This window comes from Oryza brachyantha, chromosome 8, assembly GCF_000231095.2.
Source record: "Oryza brachyantha chromosome 8, ObraRS2, whole genome shotgun sequence".
NCBI classification, from domain to species: Eukaryota; Viridiplantae; Streptophyta; class Magnoliopsida; order Poales; family Poaceae; genus Oryza; species Oryza brachyantha.
The window spans coordinates 8,165,952-8,188,440 of NC_023170.2; the positions used below are offsets into that span (position 1 = coordinate 8,165,952).

At 42.8% G+C, this 22,489-nt stretch overlaps 1 protein-coding gene across 1 annotated transcript in view; it reads right to left on the reverse strand.

The window, feature by feature from the left end:
* Window positions 1–4,452: 4,452 nt before the first annotated feature.
* LOC121055200 overlaps window positions 4,453–22,489 on the reverse strand; it is a 173,094-nt gene continuing 155,057 nt past the window's right edge. The window contains exons 3-6 of the mRNA XM_040527143.1: window positions 6,967–7,064; window positions 6,798–6,891; window positions 5,894–5,959; window positions 4,453–4,684 (exon numbers count right to left, since the gene is read on the reverse strand). Coding sequence (XP_040383077.1) covers window positions 4,526–4,684; window positions 5,894–5,959; window positions 6,798–6,891; window positions 6,967–7,064 — 417 coding nt within the window. The 3' untranslated portion in view covers window positions 4,453–4,525. The remainder of the gene's footprint in view (window positions 4,685–5,893; window positions 5,960–6,797; window positions 6,892–6,966; window positions 7,065–22,489) is intronic.

Here is a 22,489-nt window from a genome sequence, read left to right on the forward strand (position 1 = left end):
CTAAACCAAGTTTCTGAATTTCCCAACATAAGGTCTCCAATCGGGGTTTTACCGACAAGCAATTGCATTGCGGTTTTCGGCTCAATGCATCGGCAACAACATTGGCCTTCCCCGGGTGATAATGTAGACCCATGTCATAATCTTTGATGAGTTCTAACCACCTTCTTTGTCTTAGGTTCAGATCTGATTGGGAGAAGATATATTTCAAGCTTTTGTGGTCGGTGTAGATTTCACAACGGTTGCCGATAAGATAGTGTCGCCATATTTTTAGAGCATGGACAACAGCAGCTAATTCAAGGTCATGGGTTGGATAATTCAACTCATGAGGTCTCAGTTGACGAGATGCATAAGCCACAACTCGGCCCTCTTGCATAAGAACACAACCGAGTCCTTGACGGGATGCATCGCAATAGATATCGAAGCTTTTGTGGATATCGGGTAAAACAAGAACGGGTGCTGTGGTTAACTTTTCTTTCAAAGATTGAAAACTTGCTTCACACTCAGCTGACCACGCAAACTTCTCATTCTTCTTTAGCAATTGGGTCATGGGTTTAGCAATTTTGGAGAAATTCTCGATAAACCGACGGTAGTAGCCGGCTAGACCAAGAAAACTCCTGATGTCGGACGGATTTTTGGGTTGTCCCCAATCTAACACCTTCTGAACATTAGTTGGATCTACAGAAACTCCACCTTCAGATAATACATGACCAAGAAATCCAACTTCTTTCAACCAAAACTCACATTTGCTAAACTTGGCATATAGACGGTGCTCACGTAATTTTTCCAATACAAGGCGGAGGTGCTTCTCATGTTCTTCTTTGAATTTTGAGTAGATTAGTATGTCATCAATAAAAATGACCACAAACTGATCAAGATACTCCATGAAAATCAAATTCATCAAGCTCATGAAGTATGCCGGTGCATTGGTTAAACCGAAGGACATGACGGTGTACTCATATAGACCGTAACGGGTGGAGAAGGCTGTTTTTGGGATATCCTCCGATCTGATTTTTATTTGATGATATCCCAACCTTAAATCAATTTTGGAGAACACATGAGCTCCGGTTAATTGGTCAAAGAGATCATCAATTCGGGGCAGTGGATACTTGTTCTTGACGGTGACTTCATTCAATGGGCGATAATCAATACACATCCGCAAGCTGCGGTCCTTCTTCTTTACAAAGAGAGCCGGACATCCCCATGGTGAGGAGCTTGGCCTAATGAACCCCTTTGCTTGCAGCTCAGTGAGTTGCTTTTTCAACTCTTCTAATTCATTTGGAGGCATCCGATACGGTCTTTTCGATATCGGGGCCGTTCCGGGCAGCAAGTCGATGACGAACTCAACTTCCCGGTCCGGTGGCATGCCCGGTAGTTCCTCTGGGAAAACATCGGGGTACTCACACACCACTGGTACAGCAGCTATATCATTGGTTTTGGCACCCGAAAGAGCGTGGAGTTGTGGAGGATGATCATCAAGTGCAAGAAAGATCGGTTCGCCGGTGTTATTTTTGAGTGTAATTAGACGAAGGCCACAGTCGATAACCCCATGATTTTTTTGTAGCCAATCCATGCCTAGGATGACATCTAAACCCTTTGTGTGAAGGATGATAAGGTCGGCGGTGAATTCTACCCCTTGTGCAATGATTTTTGTGTCCCGGCTAATAAATTCAGCTCTCATTTCCGAACCAGGTGATGTAATAATTAAAGGTGGGTGCAACCTACTAATGGGGAGTTTATGGTCTGATGCAAAACCTTTGGTGACAAATGAATGTGTAGCTCCAGAATCAAACAACACACTAGCTGGATATGAATGGACAAGTAGCGTACCGACAAGAACATCCGGTGCATTGTTCGCCTCCTCGGCGGTGACGTGATTCACACGGCCCCTCTTCTGATTTTGCTGACCCTGAGGTGCTGCCCTCGGAGACGGATTGGGACGTGGTGCTGCTGCTCTTGGCCCCTGCTCTTGTGCACGACGAGGGTACGGGCATTGGTTGATGTAGTGGCCCGCTTGCCCACAATTGAAGCAGTTGTTGGAGCGAACAGGCGGGTGAACGGCTTGCTGATTTCCGCCAACAGGAAGTGTGACACGCTGCTGAGGTGGGCGTGGCACAAATCCCTGCCGACGAGGAGGTGGTGGAGCTTGATAGCGTGGAGGGGGTTGCTGCCAACCACGTGGTTTTTGCGAACCACCCGCGGCTGAAATCTGCGCAGCCCGCTTGCGCTTGCGCTCATTCTCAAGGTTGTTCATCTTGCTTTCCACGACCACAGACCTGTTGACAAGGTCCTGGAAGTCCAGAAAAGAGTGGGCAGCAAGCTCAAGTTGCATCTCTGCTGATAACCCATTCATAAACCGATTTTGCTTGCGGGCATCGGTATTGACATCGTCCGGAGCGTAGCGAGCCAAGTGGTTGAACTCGCGGAGGTACTCCATGACAGATTTGTTGCCTTGGGTGAGAGATAGGAACTCACGTTGCTTGAGGTCCATAATACCTTTTGGCACATGGGCAGCCCGAAAAGCATTGCGAAATTCCGGCCAAGTGATGGCATGGCCAGCAGGTTGCATGGCGAGAAAGTTCTCCCACCAATCACCAGCTGCGCCTTGGAGTTGCTCGGCTGCTAGGTTGGTCTTCTCAGCGTCGGGGCAGCGAATGAGAGTGAGCTTCCGCTCGATGGTGCGAAGCCAATCATCAGCATCAAGTGGATCATCGGAGCGAGTGAACACCGGAGGTTGAGTACGCTGAAATTCAGCGAGTCCCCCGGCGACTTGGTGTCCACCACCGCCCGCACTTCGGGCAATTTGGGCGGCAGCAGCAGCTGCACTTGCAGCGATTTGCTGAAGGACAGTATTCTGAGCCTCACGGTTGCGCTCCACAGCCATGAGAACTTCAGCCATGGTGGGAGGAGGAGGAGACCCCTCTTGGTTGCGACGAGAACCCTCCGGACTATCCTGATCATGGGAGCGAGTGCGGCGGCGAGACATCCTATGGATCAAGGATAACAATGATGGTTAGTGATGGAAAAACTAAGGGATAACAATGGTCTAAAAGTTACCACAGATCGCACAAGGCAATCTAAGTCTAAAATTACAAACTTAATATGAATGCCCAATACAAATACACAATCCAATTATACACCAGTATGACATGTTATGTTAGCATGACATGACGCACCAAAGAAGAACCATTAACTACCAAACGAACATATCCTATACTAAAGCCCGAGAAAGGAGCAATAAACCATCATAGTTTTCCAAATGCAATAAAAATAGCGGGCCAAAAGCATAATAATCGCAAGGAACTGAAAATTCAATTAAACCAACAATCAAACATGGCCACTATAGCTATTTGCCTAAACTTTAGCGAGCGTATCTTGGCTGGGAGTACCTTTTACAATTTATTTGGTCAGATTTTGAGTTGGTATATTTTACTTCTTCCAAAACAAGGTTCTGAAATTTCTCAAGTTATCGAACAGCAGCGACTTACAAATTTTTAGAGAGAGCCACATAAGTAATAAAATTCTGAGAATTTTTGTGTGAGTGCCTGAGCAGTTGCCCAACTCCAGAAAAATTATCAGAGTAAAACAGTGAGTAATTTTTCTTCTAGATTTTTTTTTAACCACAGAGTGTTCCAAAATTTCCAGATTTTAACCGATCGAAAGTTTGGTTGTCTAAAACAAGTTTATAATTTTTTAAAATTTGTGGGGAGGCTAAGAATAACATAAGTAACAGTAATGCACTATCTTAGACTAAACATTGTACAATTTTTGTTCCATTTACAAACTGAAAGTTAATTCAACTTACTGGTTACAATATCGGTCTAATATTTGAAAAAGAGGAGTCATAGATTTCTTTTGCAACCAAATTAGATAAGATGAGTGAAAATCTGAGAATGAGGTGAGAAAGAATTCTAGAATGAGACGAGTAGTAAAAAGGATTCACACATCCTAAGATTTTTGCAATCGACTCAAGTTGAATATTTTGCAAATCATTTTCAAATTGCCAACTTAGCTCTAGCCTACAGTCGGCATTGCTCTGATACCAATCGCTGTGGACACCCCAAGTATTATAACATCCATTGTCCAACGTGACCATCACATACTATTGGAGGAGTGAGATCCAAACACGCATAAATAGCCACTCGTCCTCAATGTGTCCATGATCACGGTTGACAACCTTCTGTTATAATAATCGGAATGCCGAGTAGTGAGCGCAAGACATAACCGTAAGATAGTTTGCCAGTCTACTCCGTCATATGCCCATCAACCACTCGAAGGTAGCGACTAAAAGCATACCCCAGTGACTCGATCCAAACCGCTATCTCCGATTATTTCAAGCGATCAAAACCCGTTACTCATGCTGAGCTAGTCCCCAGGAATGCGACTAGCCTCACATTTTCATCGTAAGCAATTAATAGTCATAACAGTACCATATCATGAATAATAAGTGGCAAGGTACATGATACAACATAGGGTCCAAGGTCCCAACATACACAGAATGAGTAGCAGCGGAAGACTCAAATAAAGCTCATAAGCATAAAACGAAAGCCGGTGGTGCCACAACCCCACAAGGGCAAACCAACCGGGCAAGAGCCAAGCTGCAAGAGAAGGGATCACTCACTGCCCTCGCCACCCCCGGCAGAGCAGTGACCACACAAGAAGCACAACTCATACCCGGAATCCTCACCTGAAATTGCAGACACCGGATTAAGTACAAGATTGTACTCGCAAGTCTTACCCAAAACTATATATAAAAAGGAGAGAGGAGTATGCAAGGTCTACCTTAACCTAAGCCATCTAGGTTGCATAAAGCCAATTTTATTGAGCAAATAACAGTAAAAGTGGTTAAGTAATAGTAAATATAACATCATTTTAACTTATGGACAGCAAGTATACAATTCTGAAATGCATAAGCAAAAGAGTCCAAACGGCGCTCTCACCAACAACAAGGGACTACCCAAGTCCACACCATCATGGCACAGCATGCCAACACCACCATCAAACATAAACTCATCCATATTAATCCACACTTGATGCTAACATAACTGACTAACACATCAAGCAATGTCCATAACCGAGGACGCGGCTATTCGAATAGATTATACTCTGATCAGAGGTGTACAACTGTACCCACATGAAATGAACAAGGATCAAAAGCTACACACCCCGTCGAGTGCGGTACGCGAGTGATACAAGCTCATTACATGTCTTTCCTAATCCCACCCCAACCACCTATACCACGCCGGGGTTCCCGACGACTTAGTCACGTGCCTGTGTGGTGTGACCAAGGCGGGCGCACCACGCGGGAGGCACCCCCGGCCAACATAGGCACCCGAGGCCCTCCAAAGGGCTACCTGCCCTCACGTCTCTCCAACGTGGTATAAATAATCACAGTAGAGCTAGTAAAGAACAAGCCGGTCCCAAATAAGGCATGTGGTAAGTACGAAGGGTGCTTGAATAGATGTCAAAATGTTCGGTCCTTAACGACCCAGACGGGGCTACTTGCATCAGGGGAAACCAACCTTCCTTCATCGCCCTACCACCCGTCCAAGTCCAACATATTTCATCAACCATAATTTAGTGTAAGTGCTCAAGTTTTATACCCATTAGTACAAGTTGTCTATACACCACAAATGATAGTACTGTCAATCCTTATACTTCTATTAGCATTAAGCATGGCTAAGCATGAATGAAGTAAACAAGCCTAACACTCCTATACGGTGGTGACAAGGGATAAGGTCAGCAAGATAACAGGGAATAAATGCATAATTAGGATCTACCAATTCACCCAAAACAGACGTTTTAACATCTAGGAAACACATGCATATATAGGTATAGTTTTGCAACCAAAGATATTTATAGAGAAAGCATAGGTTCTATATGCTTAGGTGCTTGCCTTCCTGCTGAGGGTAGTCACTATCCTCCTCTGGATATGGCTCGGTACTCTCCGGATTCTCCAAATCTACCGAAAAGAAGCAATATGCGAATAAGAGCCAAATAAACATGCACATGCGAAATGATCAATAAATCATGAAATAAATACAGTGAGTAGAGCACATGTTAACTTGAATTTAGGTGAAAGAATCACTAGATTATCACTTATTGTTTAGGAGATATGAAAATGACAAGCTTTCAGGTCAGATAATGACAGCTCCAAAAATAATTAAGTCTACTTTAGAGCATTACAAGTAATTTGCAACTCAAACCAAGTTTTTACATGTATAATTATTTTTAGTGGGCAGTACATCATTCACAGGTGCTAAGAAAAATTATTCCACAGCTTTATGTATTGTCATTATTTATTTATGGATCTTAGAAGTTAAAATCATGGGAATGCTAAATACACTCCTAAACATGATTTAAGGGGAGTATTGTCAAGCTTATTTTCACAACAGCAAAGAGTAACAAAATATAAGCTCAACAAAATTGGTTTCACAATTTTAGCTTTTACCAATAATTTCTTACGAATCTATGAAGAGCTAGACCACACAAGGGAGACATATAGCTATTTATATTCCTACAGAGAAAAACAGTAAAAAGTTGGTCATTTTTATTTTACAACAATGAAGAGATCCGTTTTATGAAGCAATAAGAATTTGTTTCACTGAAATCGGAGTTCATATGAATTAGTTATGGATTTTCAAAGTTCACTCATTTTTCAGCCAAAACAGCACGTGTGGATGGCTCGATCTAGTGCATGAATGCCAAGAGCATCACATGCAAGAAAACATACATTAAGGACTTGATTCTACTGCTAAGAAGACACTTTTCAGCTTGAGTTGAAGAAGCTGAAAACTCACCAAAACAGGGAAGCAAAGACACCGAGCTGTTGTCACCGAAGAAGAGAAAACAGTTTGCAGCCTGCTACTAGCCTTCAAATCTTGAACCGGTGACCTATGGAGGAGACTAGGAATGCTCAGCATGATGGGGAACCTAAGAGAGTAGCTATGGATGGGGAAGAAAGCTCACCAAGAGGAGGAAAACAACTGCTGCTGCTGCTGCTCTGCACCAAGCAGCAAGCTCCTCTTTTCTTCTCGATCTCCCTCAGCAACCGATGCATGTGCAGGCTATTTGGATGGATGGAAAGCTTACAACCTTGGGGATCTTGTGGTGTGACATGCAGGGCTGGATCCTTGCATTTTTGTGAAGATTTGGGGAGGAGGAAAACGAGGAGGGAGCTTAGCTCATGGAAGAACAGAATAGCAACAAGAACAGAATGGGAGGGAGATGAAGGGGTTTTCTCTGCCCCTCCCCCTTAAATCCTGAGGTGGGAGCACGCCCAAGAGGGTGTTGTGGGGGCTAAAGAGACACCCAAGGTCAATGACAAGTGGGCCCAAGTCATGGCTGTTTAGGAGGGTGAGAGAGGTGGGTGAAAAATTGAGTACAGATTCACTCTTGCAGTTTTCAGGATTTATTTTATTTCTCTCTCTTGGTAAGTTCAATTTGATTAAGCTACAAGAGTGTGAAAAATGTATGTTTTGGTGTTGAGATAGATTGAGTCACCTAGTTTCCATTTTTGAAAGTTTCACACATAAATCCCAAGTATTTTAAATCTGGTGAAAAGATGAATTGGGTTAGGCTGAAACTTGGTTTGAATTTTTAGGAGACCTAAATAGAGAGTTAAAATTCAACAAAATTTATATTTAGTGATGATAAATAAACTAATATTTGAATAAAATATTAAATATGTATACTTCTGTTCAGGTTATTGCTCAAATAGAAGTGGTTTCAATTTTACCGATTAGAGTTAATTTTGTTATTGCATATGATCAAATTGCAATATAGTAAATATGCAATCTAAAGGATAACAAATGAATTTATAAATACCTGGTTATGAACCTAGGGCTCTTACAGTACGCGTCGTGCCCGTTACTTTCACTTCTGAAGTTGTGTTCGAGCACGAGGTATAAACCAAGTGGATACACAAGTTGTGTAGTTATGCCGAAGTTAACAGTCGAATCTTTATCAATGTATGAAGGGTGAAGTTGCTGATGGAATCCAAGTGTATGCTTCGTGCTCGGTACTTTCACTTCCGACGTTGTGTTCAAGAACGAAGTATAAACATTGTGGATACACAAGTTGTGTAGTTATGTCGATGTTAACAGTCGAATCTTTGTGGATGTATGAAGGGTGAAGTTGTTGATCGAATCCAAGTGTACGCTTCCTGCTTGTTACTTTCACTTTCGACGTTGTGTTCAAGCACGAAGTATAAACATTGTGGATGCACAAGTTGTGTAGTTATGCCGAAGTTAACAGTCGAATCTTTGTCGATGTTTGAAGGGTGAAGTTGTTGATGGAATCCAAGTATATGCTTCGTGCTCGGTACTTTCACTTCCGACATTGTGTTCAAGCACGAAGTATAAACATTGTGGATACACAAGTTGTGTAGTTATGTCGAAGTTAACAGTCGAATCTTTGTCGATGTATGAAGCGTGAAGTTGTTGATGGAATCCAAGTGTACGCGTCATGCTCGTTACTTTCACTTCTGAAGTTGTGTTCGAGCATGAGGTGTAAACCAAGTTCATACACAAGTTGTGTAGTTATGCCGAAGTTAACAGTCGAATCTTTGTCGATGTATGTAGGGTGAAGTTGCTGATGGAATCCAAGTGTATGCTTCGTGCTCGGTACATTCACTTCCGACGTTGTGTTCAAGCACGAAGTATAAACATTGTGGATGCACAAGTTGTGTAGTTAAGCCGAAGTTAACAGTTGAATCTTTGTCGATGTATGAAGGGCGAAGTTGTTGATGGAATCCAAGTGTACGCTTCGTGCTCGTTACATTCATTTCCGACGTTGTGTTCAAGCACGAAGTATAAACATTGTGGATGCACATGTTGTGTAGTTATGCCGAAGTTAACAGTCGAATCTTTATCGATGTATGAAGGGTGAAGTTGCTGATGGAATCCAAGTGTATGCTCCGTGCTCGGTACTTTCACTTCCGACGTTGTGTTCAAGCACGAAGTATAAACATTGTGGATACACAAGTTGTGTAGTTATGTCGATGTTAACAGTCGAATCTTTGTGGATGTATGAAGGGTGAAGTTGTTGATCGAATCCAAGTATACGCTTCGTGCTCGTTACTTTCACTTTCGACGTTGTGTTGAAGCACGAAGTTTAAACATTGTGGATGCACAAGTTGTGTAGTTATGTCGAAGTTAACAGTCGAATCTTTGTCGATGTATGAAGGGTGAAGTTGTTGATGGAATCCAAGTGTACGCGTCATGCTCGTTACTTTCACTTCTGAAGTTGTGTTCGAGCATGAGGTGTAAACCAAGTTCATACACAAGTTGTGTAGTTATGCCGAAGTTAACAGTCGAATCTTTGTCGATGTATGTAGGGTGAAGTTGCTGATGGAATCCAAGTGTATGCTTCGTGCTCGGTACATTCACTTCCGACGTTGTGTTCAAGCACGAAGTATAAACATTGTGGATGCACAAGTTGTGTAGTTAAGCCGAAGTTAACAGTTGAATCTTTGTCGATGTATGAAGGGCGAAGTTGTTGATGGAATCCAAGTGTACGCTTCGTGCTCGTTACATTCATTTCCGACGTTGTGTTCAAGCACGAAGTATAAACATTGTGGATGCACAAGTTGTGTAGTTACGCCGAAGTTAACAGTCGATTCTTTATCGATGTATGAAGGGTGAAGTTGCTGATGGAATCCAAGTGTATGCTCCGTGCTCGGTACTTTCACTTCCGACGTTGTGTTCAAGCACGAAGTATAAACATTGTGGATACACAAGTTGTGTAGTTATGTCGAAGTTAACAGTCGAATCTTTGTCGATGTATGAAGGGTGAAGTTGTTGTTGGAATCCAAGTGTACGCTTCGTGCTCGTTACTTTCACTTCCGAAGCTGTGTTCAAGCACGAGGTGTAAACATTGTGGATACACAAGTTGTGTAGTTATGCCGAAGTTAACAGTCGAATCTTTGTCGATGTATGAACGGTGAAGTTGCTGATGGAATCCAAGTGTATCCTTCGTCCTCGGTACATTCACTTCCGACGTTGTGTTCAAGCACGAAGTATAGACATTGTGGATGCGCAAGTTGTGTAGTTATGCCGAAGTTAACAGTCGAATCTTTGTCGATGTATGAAGCGTGAAGTTGTTGATAGAATCCAAGTGTACGGTTCGTGCTCGTTACTTTCACTTCCGAAGCTGTGTTCGAACACGAGGTGTAAACCAAGTTCATACACAAGTTGTGTAGTTATGCCGAAGTTAACAGTCGAATCTTTGTCGATGTATGTAGGGTGAAGTTGCTGATGGAATCCAAGTGTATGCTTCGTGCTCGGTACATTCACTTCCGACGTTGTGTTCAAGCACGAAGTATAAACATTGTGGATGCACAAGTTGTGTAGTTAAGCCGAAGTTTACAATCGAATCTTTGTCGATGTATGAAGGGTGAAGTTGTTGATGGAATCCAAGTGTATGCTTCGTGCTCGGTACTTTCACTTCCGACGTTGTGTTCAAGCACGAAGTATAAACATTGTGGATACACAAGTTGTGTAGTTATGTCGAAGTTAAGAGTCGAATCTTTGTCGATGTCTGAAGGGTGAAGTTGTTGATGGAATCCAAGTGTACGCGTCGTGCTCGCTACTTTCACTTCTGAAGTTGTGTTCGAGCATGAGGTGTAAACCAAGTGGATACACAAGTTGTGTAGTTATGCCGAAGTTAACAGTCGAATCTTTGTCGATGTATGAAGGGTGAAGTTGTTGTTGGAATCCAAGTGTACGCTTCGTGCTCGTTACTTTCACTTCCGAAGCTGTGTTCAAGCACGAGGTGTAAACATTGTGGATACACAAGTTGTGTAGTTATGCCGAAGTTAACAGTCGAATCTTTGTCGATGTATGAACGGTGAAGTTGCTGATGGAATCCAAGTGTATCATTCGTCCTCGGTACATTCACTTCCGACGTTTTGTTCAAGCACGAAGTATAGACATTGTGGATGCGCAAGTTGTGTAGTTATGCCGAAGTTAACAGTCGAATCTTTGTCGATGTATGAAGCGTGAAGTTGTTGATGGAATCCAAGTGTACGCTTCGTGCTCGTTACTTTCACTTCCGAAGCTGTGTTCGAACACGAGGTGTAAACATTGTGGATACACAAGTTGTGTAGTTATGGCGAAGTTAACAGCCGAATCTTTGTCGATGTATGAAGGGTGAAGTTGCTGATGGAATCCAAGGGTATGCTTCGTGCTCGGTACATTCACTTCCGACGTTGTGTTCAAGCACGAAGTATAAACATTCTGGATACACAAGTTATGTCGAAGTTAACAGTCGAATCTTTGTCGATGTATGAAGGGTGAAGTTGTTGATCGAATCCAAGTGTACGCTTCGTGCTCGTTACTTTCACTTCCGACGTTGTGTTCAAGCATGACGTATAAACATTGTGGATGCACAGGTTGTGTAGTTATGCCGAAGTTAACAGTCGAATCTTTGTCGATGTACGAAGGGTGAAGTTGTTGTTGGAATCCAAGTCTACGCTTGGTGCTCGATACTTTCACTTCCGAAGTTGTGTTCAAGCACGAGGTGTAAACATTGTGGATACACAAGTTGTGTAGTTATGCCGAAGTTAACAGTCGAATCTTTGTCGATGTATGAACGGTGAAGTTGCTGATGGAATCCAAGTGTATCCTTCGTGCTCGGTACATTCACTTCCGACGTTGTGTTCAAGCACGAAGTATAAACATTGTGGATGCACAAGTTGTGTAGTTATGCCGAAGTTAACAGTCGAATCTTTGTCGATGTATGAAGCGTGAAGTTGTTGATGGAATCCAAGTGTACGCTTCGTGCTCGTTACTTTCACTTCCGAAGCTGTGTTCGAACACGAGGTGTAAACATTGTGGATACACAAGTTGTGTAGTTATTGCGAAGTTAACAGCCGAATCTTTGTCGATGTATGAAGGGTGAAGTTGCTGATGTTATCCAAGGGTATGCTTCGTGCTCGGTACATTCACTTCCGACGTTGTGTTCAACCACGAAGTATAAACATTCTGGATACACAAGTTATGTCGAAGTTAACAGTCGAATCTTTGTCGATGTATGAAGGGTGAAGTTGTTGATGGAATCCAAGTGTATGCTTCGTGCTCGGTACATTCACTTCCGACGTTGTGTTCAAGCACGAAGTATAAACATTCTGGATACACAAGTTATGTCGAAGTTAACAGTCGAATCTTTGTCGATGTATGAAGGGTGAAGTTGTTGATCGAATCCAAGTGTACGCTTCGTGCTCGTTACTTTCACTTCCGACGTTGTGTTCAAGCACGACGTATAAACATTGTGGATGCACAAGCTGTGTAGTTATGCCGAAGATAACAGTCGAATCTTTGTCGATGTACGAAGAGTGAAGTTGTTGTTGGAATCCAAGTGTACGCTTCCTGCTCGTTACTTTCACTTCCGAAGTTGTGTTCAAGCACGAGGTGTAAACATTGTGGATACACAAGTTGTGTAGTTATGCCGAAGTTAACAGTCGAATCTTTGTCGATGTATGAACGGTGAAGTTGCTGATGGAATCCAAGTGTATCCTTCGTCCTCGGTACATTCACTTCCGACGTTTTGTTCAAGCACGAAGTATAAACATTGTGGATGCGCAAGTTGGGTAGTTATGCCGAAGTTAACAGTCGAATCTTTGTCGATGTATGAAGCGTGAAGTTGTTGATGGAATCCAAGTGTACGCTTCGTGCTCGTTACTTTCACTTCCGAAGCTGTGTTCGAACACGAGGTGTAAACATTGTGGATGCACAAGTTGTGTAGTTATGGCGAAGTTAACAGCCGAATCTTTGTCGATGTATGAAGGGTGAAGTTGCTGAAGGAATCCAAGGGTATGCTTCGTGCTCGGTACATTCACTTCCGACGTTGTGTTCAAGCACGAAGTATAAACATTCTGGATACACAAGTTATGTCGAAGTTAACAGTCGAATCTTTGTCGATGTATGAAGGGTGAAGTTGTTGATCGAATCCAAGTGTACGCTTCGTGCTCGTTACCTTCACTTCCGACGTTGTGTTCCAGCACGACGTATAAACATTGTGGATGCACAAGTTGTGTAGTTATGCCGAAGTTAACAGTCGAATCTTTGTCGATGTACGAAGGGTGAAGTTGTTGTTGGAATCCAAGTGTACGCTTGGTGTTCGTTACTTTCACTTCCGAAGTTGTGTTCAAGCACGAGGTGTAAACATTGTGGATACACAAGTTGTGTAGTTATGCCGAAGTTAACAGTCGAATCTTTGTCGATGTATGAACGGTGAAGTTGCTGATGGAATCCAAGTGTATCCTTCGTGCTCGGTACATTCACTTCCGACGTTGTGTTCAAGCACGAAGTATAAACATTGTGGATGCCCAAGTTTTGTAGTTATGCCAAAGTTAACAGTCGAATCTTTGTCGATGTATGAAGCGTGAAGTTGTTGATGGAATCCAAGTGTACGCTTCGTGCTCGTTACTTTCACTTCCGAAGTTGTGTTCGAGCACGAGGTGTAAACATTGTGGATACACAAGTTGTGTAGTTATGGTGAAGTTAACATCCGAATCTTTGTCGATGTATGAAGGGTGAAGTTGCTGATGGAATCCAAGTGTATACTTCGTGCTCGGTACATTCACTTCCGACGTTGTGTTCAACCACGAAGTATAAACATTCTGGATACACAAGTTATGTCGAAGTTAACAGTCGAATCTTTGTCGATGTATGAAGGGTGAAGTTGTTGATGGAATCCAAGTGTATGCTTCGTGCTCGGTACTTTCACTTCCGACGTTGTGTTCAAGCACGAAGTATAAACATTGTGGATACACAAGTTGTGTAGTTATGTCGAAGTTAACAGTCGAATCTTTATCGATGTCTGAAGGGTGAATTTGTTGATGGAATCCAAGTGTACGCGTCGTGCTCGCTACTTTCACTTCTGAAGTTGTGTTCGAGCATGAGGTGTAAACCAAGTGGATACACAAGTTGTGTAGTTATGCCGCAGTTAACAGTCGAATCTTTGTCGATGTATGAAGGGTGAAGTTGTTGTTGGAATCCAAGTGTACGCTTCGTGCTCGTTACTTTCACTTGCGACGTTGTGTTCAAGCACGAAGTATAAACATTGTGGATGCACAAGTTGTGTAGTTATGCCGAAGTTAACAGTCGAATCTTTGTCGATGTATGAAGGGTGAAGTTGTTGTTGGAATCCAAGTGTACGCTTCGTGCTCGTTACTTTCACTTCCGAAGTTGTGTTCAAGCACGAGGTGTAAACATTGTGGATACACAAGTTGTGTAGTTATGCCGAAGTTAACAGTCGAATCTTTGTCGATGTCTGAACGGTGAAGATGCTGATGGAATCCAAGTGTATCCTTCGTGCTCGGTACATTCACTTCCGACGTTGTGTTCAAGCACGAAGTATAAACATTGTGGATGCGCAAGTTGTGTAGTTATGCCGAAGTTAACAGTCGAATCTTTGTCGATGTATGAAGCGTGAAGTTGTTGATGGAATCCAAGTGTACGCTTCGTGCTCGTTACTTTCACTTCCGAAGTTGTGTTCGAGCACGAGGTGTAAACATTGTGGATACACAAGTTGTGTAGTTATGGTGAAGTTAACATCCGAATCTTTGTCGATGTATGAAGGGTGAAGTTGCTGATGGAATCCAAGTGTATGCTTCGTGCTCGGTACATTCACTTCCGACGTTGTGTTCAACCACGAAGTATAAACATTCTGGATACACAAGTTATGTCGAAGTTAACAGTCGAATCTTTGTCGATGTATGAAGCGTGAAGTTGTTGATGGAATCCAAGTGTATGCTTCGTGCTCGGTACTTTCACTTCCGACGTTGTGTTCAAGCAGGAAGTATAAACATTGTGGATACACAAGTTGTGTAGTTATGTCGAAGTTAACAGTTGAATCTTTGTCGATGTCTGAAGGGTGAAGTTGTTGATGGAATCCAAGTGTACGCGTCGTGCTCGCTACTTTCACTTCTGAAGTTGTGTTTGAGCATGAGGTGTAAACCAAGTGGATACACAAGTTGTGTAGTTATGCCGAAGTTAACAGTCGAATCTTTGTCGATGTATGAAGGGTGAAGTTGTTGTTGGAATCCAAGTGTACGCTTCGTGCTCGTTACTTTCACTTCCGAAGTTGTGTTCAAGCACGAGGTGTAAACATTGTGGATACACAAGTTGTGTAGTTATGCCGAAGTTAACAATCGAATCTTTGTCGATGTCTGAACGGTGAAGATGCTGATGGAATCCAAGTGTATCCTTCGTGCTCGGTACATTCACTTCCGACGTTGTGTTCAAGCACGAAGTATAAACATTGTGGATGCGCAAGTTGTGTAGTTATGCCGAAGTTAACAGTCGAATCTTTGTCGATGTATGAAGCGTGAAGTTGTTGATGGAATCCAAGTGTACGCTTCGTGCTCGTTACTTTCACTTCCGAAGTTGTGTTCGAGCACGAGGTGTAAACATTGTGGATACACAAGTTGTGTAGTTATGGTGAAGTTAACATCCGAATCTTTGTCGATGTATGAAGGGTGAAGTTGCTGATGGAATCCAAGTGTATGCTTCGTGCTCGGTACATTCACTTCCGACGTTGTGTTCAACCACGAAGTATAAACATTCTGGATACACAAGTTATGTCGAAGTTAACAGTCGAATCTTTGTCGATGTATGAAGCGTGAAGTTGTTGATGGAATCCAAGTGTATGCTTCGTGCTCGGTACTTTCACTTCCGACGTTGTGTTCAAGCACGAAGTATAAACATTGTGGATACACAAGTTGTGTAGTTATGTCAAAGTTAACAGTCGAATCTTTGTCGATGTCTGAAGGGTGAAGTTGTTGATGGAATCCAAGTGTACGCGTCGTGCTCGCTACTTTCACTTCTGAAGTTGTGTTTGAGCATGAGGTGTAAACCAAGTGGATACACAAGTTGTGTAGTTATGCCGAAGTTAACAGTCGAATCTTTGTCGATGTATGAAGGGTGAAGTTGTTGTTGGAATCCAAGTGTACGCTTCGTGCTCGTTACTTTCACTTCCGAAGTTGTGTTCAAGCACGAGGTGTAAACATTGTGGATACACAAGTTGTGTAGTTATGCCGAAGTTTACAGTCGAATCTTTGTCGATGTCTGAACGGTGAAGATGCTGATGGAATCCAAGTGTATCCTTCGTGCTCGGTACATTCACTTCCGACGTTGTGTTCAAGCACGAAGTATAAACATTGTGGATGCACAAGTTGTGTAGTTATGCCGAAGTTAACAGTCGAATCTTTGTCGATGTATGAAGGGTGAAATTGTTGATGGAATCCAAGTGTACGCTTCGTGCTCGTTACTTTCACTTCCGAAGCTGTGTTCGAACACGAGGTGTAAACATTGTGGATACACAAGTTGTGTAGTTATGGCGAAGTTAACATCCGAATCTTTGTCGACGTATGAAGGGTGAAGTTGCTGATGGAATCCAAGTGTATGCTTCGTGCTCGGTACATTCACTTCCGACGTTATGTTCAAGCACGAAGTATAAACATTCTGGATACACAAGTTATGTCGAAGTTAACAGTCGAATCTTTGTCGATGTATGAAGGGTGAAGTTGCTGATGGAATCCAAGTGTACGCTTCGTGCTCGTTACTTTCACTTCCGACGTTGTGTTCAAGCACGACGTATAAACATTAAGGATGCACAAGTTGTGTAGTTATGCCGAAGTTAACAGTCGAATCTTTGTCGATGTACGAAGGGTGAAGTTGTTGTTGGAATCCAAGTGTACGCTTCGTGCTCGTTACTTTCACTTCCGAAGTTGTGTTCAAGCACGTGGTGTAAACATTGTGGATACACAAGTTGTGTAGTTATGCCGAAGTTAATAGTCGAATCTTTGTCGATGTATGAACGGTGAAGTTGCTGATGGAATCCAAGTGTATCCTTCGTGCTCGGTACATTCACTTCCGACGTTGTGTTCAAGCACGAAGTATAAACATTGTGGATGCACAAGTTGTGTAGTTATGTCGAAGTTAACAGTCGAATCTTTGTCGATGTATGAAGCGTGAAGTTGTTGATGGAATCCAAGTGTACGCTTCGTGCTCGTTACTTTCACTTCCGAAGTTGTGTTCGAGCACGAGGTGTAAACATTGTGGATACACAAGTTGTGTAGTTATGGCGAAGTTAACATCCGAATCTTTGTCGATGTATGAAGGGTGAAGTTGCTGATGGAACCCAAGTGTATGCTTCGTGCTCGGTACATTCACTTCCGACGTTGTGTTCAAGCACGAAGTATAAACATTCTGGATACACAAGTTATGTCGAAGTTAACAGTCGAATCTTTGTCGATGTATGAAGGGTGAAGTTGTTGATCGAATCCAAGTGTACGCTTCGTGCTCGTTACTTTCACTTCCGACGTTGTGTTCAAGCACGACGTATAAACATTAAGGATGCACAAGTTGTGTAGTTATGCCGAAGTTAACAGTCGAATCTCTGTCGATGTACGAAGGGTGAAGTTGTTGTTGGAATCCAAGTGTACGCTTCGTGCTCGTTACTTTCACTTCCGAAGTTGTGTTCAAGCACGAGGTGTAAACATTGTGGATACACAAGTTGTGTAGTTATGCCGAAGTTAATAGTCGAATCTTTGTCGATGTATGAACGGTGAAGTTGCTGATGGAATCCAAGTGTATCCTTCGTGCTCGGTACATTCACTTCCGACGTTGTGTTCAAGCACGAAGTATAAACATTGTGGATGCACAAGTTGTGTAGTTATGTCGAAGTTAACAGTCGAATCTTTGTCGATGTATGAAGCGTGAAGTTGTTGATGGAATCCAAGTGTACGCTTCGTGCTCGTTACTTTCACTTCCGAAGATGTGTTCGAGCACGAGGTGTAAACATTGTGGATACACAAGTTGTGTAGTTATGGCGAAGTTAACATCCGAATCTTTGTCGATGTATGAAGGGTGAAGTTGCTGATGGAATCCAAGTGTATGCTTCGTGCTCGGTACATTCACTTCCGACGTTATGTTCAAGCACGAAGTATAAACATTCTGGATACACAAGTTATGTCGAAGTTAACAGTCGAATCTTTGTCGATGTATGAAGGGTGAAGTTGTTGATCGAATCCAAGTGTACGCTTCGTGCTCGTTACTTTCACTTCCGACGTTGTGTTCAAGCACGACGTATAAACATTGTGGATGCACAAGTTGTGTAGTTATGCCGAAGTTAACAGTCGAATCTTTGTCGATGTACGAAGGGTGAAGTTGTTGTTGGAATCCAAGTGTACGCTTCGTGCTCGTTACTTTCACTTCCGAAGTTGTGTTCAAGCACGAGGTGTAAACATTGTGGATACACAAGTTGTGTAGTTATGCCGAAGTTAACAGTCGAATCTTTGTCGACGTATGAACGGTGAAGTTGCTGATGGAATCCAAGTGTATGCTTCGTGCTCGGTACATTCACTTCCGACGTTGTGTTCAACCACGAAGTATAAACATTCTGGATACACAAGTTGTCTAGTTATGTCGAAGTTAACAGTAGAATCTTTGTCGATGTATGACGGGTGAAGTTGTTGATCGAATCCAAGTGTACGCTTCGTGCTCGTTACTTTCACTTCCGACGTTGTGTTCAAGCACGACGTATAAACATTGTGGATGCACAAGTTGTGTAGTTATGCCGAAGTTAACAGTCGAATCTTTGTCGATGTACGAAGGGTGAAGTTGTTGTTGCAATCCAAGTGTACGCTTCGTGCTCGTTACTTTCACTTCCGAAGTTGTGTTCAAGCACGAGGTGTAAACATTGTGGATACACAAGTTGTGTAGTTATGATGAAGTTAACAGTCGAATCTTTGTCGATGTATGAACGGTGAAGTTGCTGATGGAATCCAAGTGTATCCTTCGTGCTCGGTACATTCACTTCCGACGTTGTATTCAAGCATGAAGTATAAACATTGTGGATGCACAAGTGGTGTAGTTATGCCGAAGTTAACTGTCGAATCTTTGTCGATGTATGAATGGTGAAGTTGTTGATGGAATCCAAGTGTATCCTTCGTGCTCGGTACATTCACTTCCGACGTTGTGTTCAAGCACGAAGTATAAACATTGTCGATGCACAAGTTGTGTAGTTATGCCGAAGTTAACAGTCGAATCTTTATCGATGTATGAAGGGTGAAGTTGTTGATGGAATCCAAGTGTATGCTTCGTGCTCGGTACTTTCACCTCCGACGTTGTGTTCAAGCACGAAGTATAAACATTGTGGATACACAAGTTTTCTAGTTATGTCGAAGTTAACAGTCGAATCTTTGTCGATGTATGAAGGGTGAAGTTGTTGATGCAATCCAAGTGTATGCTTCGTGCTCGGTAGTTTCACTTCCGACGTTATTTTCAAGCACGAAGTATAAACATTGTGGATACACAAGTTGTGTAGATATGTCGAAGTTAACAATCGAATCTTTGTCGATGTATGAAGGGTGAAGTTGTTGATGGAATTCAAGTGTACGCGTCGTGCTCGCTACTTTCACTTCTGAAGTTGTGTTCGAGCATGAGGTGTAAACTAAGTGGATACACAAGTTGTGTAGTTATGCCGAAGTTAACAGTCGAATCTTTGTCGATGTATGAAGGGTGAAGTTGTTGATGGAATCCAAGTGTACGCTTCGTGCTCGTTACTTTCACTTCCGACGTTGTGTTCAAGCACGACGTATAAACATTGTGGATGCACAAGTTGTGTAGTTATGCCGAAGTTAACAGTCGAATCTTTGTCGATGTACGAAGGGTGAAGTTGTTGTTGGAATCCAAGTGTACGCTTCGTGCTCGTTACTTTCACTTCCGAAGTTGTGTTCAAGCACGAGGTGTAAACATTGTGGATACACAAGTTGTGTAGTTATGCCGAAGTTAACAGTCGAATCTTTGTCGACGTATGAACGGTGAAGTTGCTGATGGAATCCAAGTGTATGCTTCGTGCTCGGTACATTCACTTCCGACGTTGTGTTCAACCACGAAGTATAAACATTCTGGATACACAAGTTGTCTAGTTATGTCGAAGTTAACAGTCGAATCTTTGTCGATGTATGACGGGTGAAGTTGTTGATCGAATCCAAGTGTACGCTTCGTGCTCGTTACTTTCACTTCCGACGTTGTGTTCAAGCACGACGTATAAACATTGTGGATGCACAAGTTGTGTAGTTATGCCGAAGTTAACAGTCGAATCTTTGTCGATGTACGAAGGGTGAAGTTGTTGTTGGAATCCAAGTGTACCCTTCGTGCTCGTTACTTTCACTTCCGAAGTTGTGTTCAAGCACGAGGTGTAAACATTGTGGATACACAAGTTGTGTAGTTATGATGAAGTTAACAGTCGAATCTTTGTCGATGTATGAACGGTGAAGTTGCTGATGGAATCCAAGTGTATCCTTCGTGCTCGGTACATTCACTTCCGACGTTGTGTTCAAGCATGAAGTATAAACATTGTGGATGCACAAGTGGTGTAGTTATGCCGAAGTTAACTGTCGAATCTTTGTCGATGTATGAATGGTGAAGTTGTTGATGGAATCCAAGTGTATCCTTCGTGCTCGGTACATTCACTTCCGACGTTGTGTTCAAGCACGAAGTATAAACATTGTCGATGCACAAGTTGTGTAGTTATGCCGAAGTTAACAGTCGAATCTTTATCGATGTATGAAGGGTGAAGTTGTTGATGGAATCCAAGTGTATGCTTCGTGCTCGGTACTTTCACCTCCGACGTTGTGTTCAAGCACGAAGTATAAACATTGTGGATACACAAGTTTTCTAGTTATGTCGAAGTTAACAGTCGAATCTTTGTCGATGTATGAAGGGTGAAGTTGTTGATGCAATCCAAGTGTATGCTTCGTGCTCGGTAGTTTCACTTCCGACGTTATTTTCAAGCACGAAGTATAAACATTGTGGATACACAAGTTGTGTAGATATGTCGAAGTTAACAATCGAATCTTTGTCGATGTATGAAGGGTGAAGTTGTTGATGGAATTCAAGTGTACGCGTCGTGCTCGCTACTTTCACTTCTGAAGTTGTGTTCGAGCATGAGGTGTAAACTAAGTGGATACACAAGTTGTGTAGTTATGCCGAAGTTAACAGTCGAATCTTTGTCGATGTATGAAGGGTGAAGTTGTTGATGGAATCCAAGTGTACGCTTCGTGCTCGTTACTTTCACTTCCGACGTTGTGTTCAAGCACGAAGTATAAACATTGTGGATGCACAAGTTGTGTAGTTATGCCGAAGTTAACAGTCGAATCTTTGTCGATGTGTGAAGGGTGAAGTTGTTGATGGAATCCAAGTGTACGCTTCGTGCTCGTTACTTTCACTTCTGAAGTTGTGTTCGAGCATGTCATGCCCAGAAATTCCTCACACGAATTTCTGAACTTAATTGTGTATTAAATCCCTGTCTAGGACCAGCCGGGGTACACAAAAAGACAATGTTGATTACATAACCATCGTTCTTAGAAACAACTGAAAATTACACTTATTCTAGCGGAAATGCAGCGGAAAGAAAAAAAAAAGGTAGACTAGCTCCAGCGGGTACGGCTCCAGTCCACAGGCAACGCTTCGACGGCGCAACAGCTCACTCCTAAGAGGCACCTCCATCGGACTCTGCTTCTAGCTCTGGGGTGGGAAAGTTAAGCAAGGCTGAGTACAAACCACCGTACTCAACAAATAACACGGACAAGGGGGAAAATAAATGATACATAGGGATTAACAAGGACAGGCTAAGGTTAGTTGCAATAAAGCGGCAGTTAAACAAATAACAGAGATTAAAAGAATAAAGGTAATTTAAATACAGTAAAGCATATATAAATAAACAGTTGTAAAATACCACAACACTGTCCAACGTTACACCACGTTGCAACAGGCCCAACCACTACTCAACGTTACACCACGTTGCAGTAGTCCCGAGTGATAACCAATTTACTCAAGTTATTAGAGGTTCACTAATCACAGTGAAGCTGGGAGCTCGCCCGTAACCGTGGGCACGACTATTCGAATAATTTATACTCTGATCAGAGGTGTACTACTGTACCCACAAGACACGACTCCACTACACTTGAACGTGCGCCGACATACCACCATGGTATACCGGAAAGGAGACCGTGATAGGACCCGTTACACAACCCTCCCTATTTAATCGTACCACACTTCAGGTTTCACCCCCTCCTTTACACCAAGTCAGGCAGTGCCCTCTTGTGCCTTGGTAGATCCGGAAGCAGCAGAGGCTTTCGTTACACCACGATTGCCTGTCCATACTCCATCACGCCTACCCTTGCCTGGGTACGTCAAATAGTTCGAAGTCGTGCTTCAAATCCCAGCTTACCCATTTTGGCATGTGGTTAGCACTTAATTACTTCCAGGGTTTCCCGTGAACCAGTCCTTAATCGCCATGGGTGCGACTCTCAAAACCATGCACCCACAGCCCACCATTAACAATATTTTAGTTGACATTAACCGGAACCGGGTAGTGAATCAATGTCTCAGCTATTCAGAACTAAGCATGATTAAATGTGATCCCATGAGCTATTCATTAACCTAGGCCTAGCTCTAATCAAGTTACCCCTGGTCCAGCA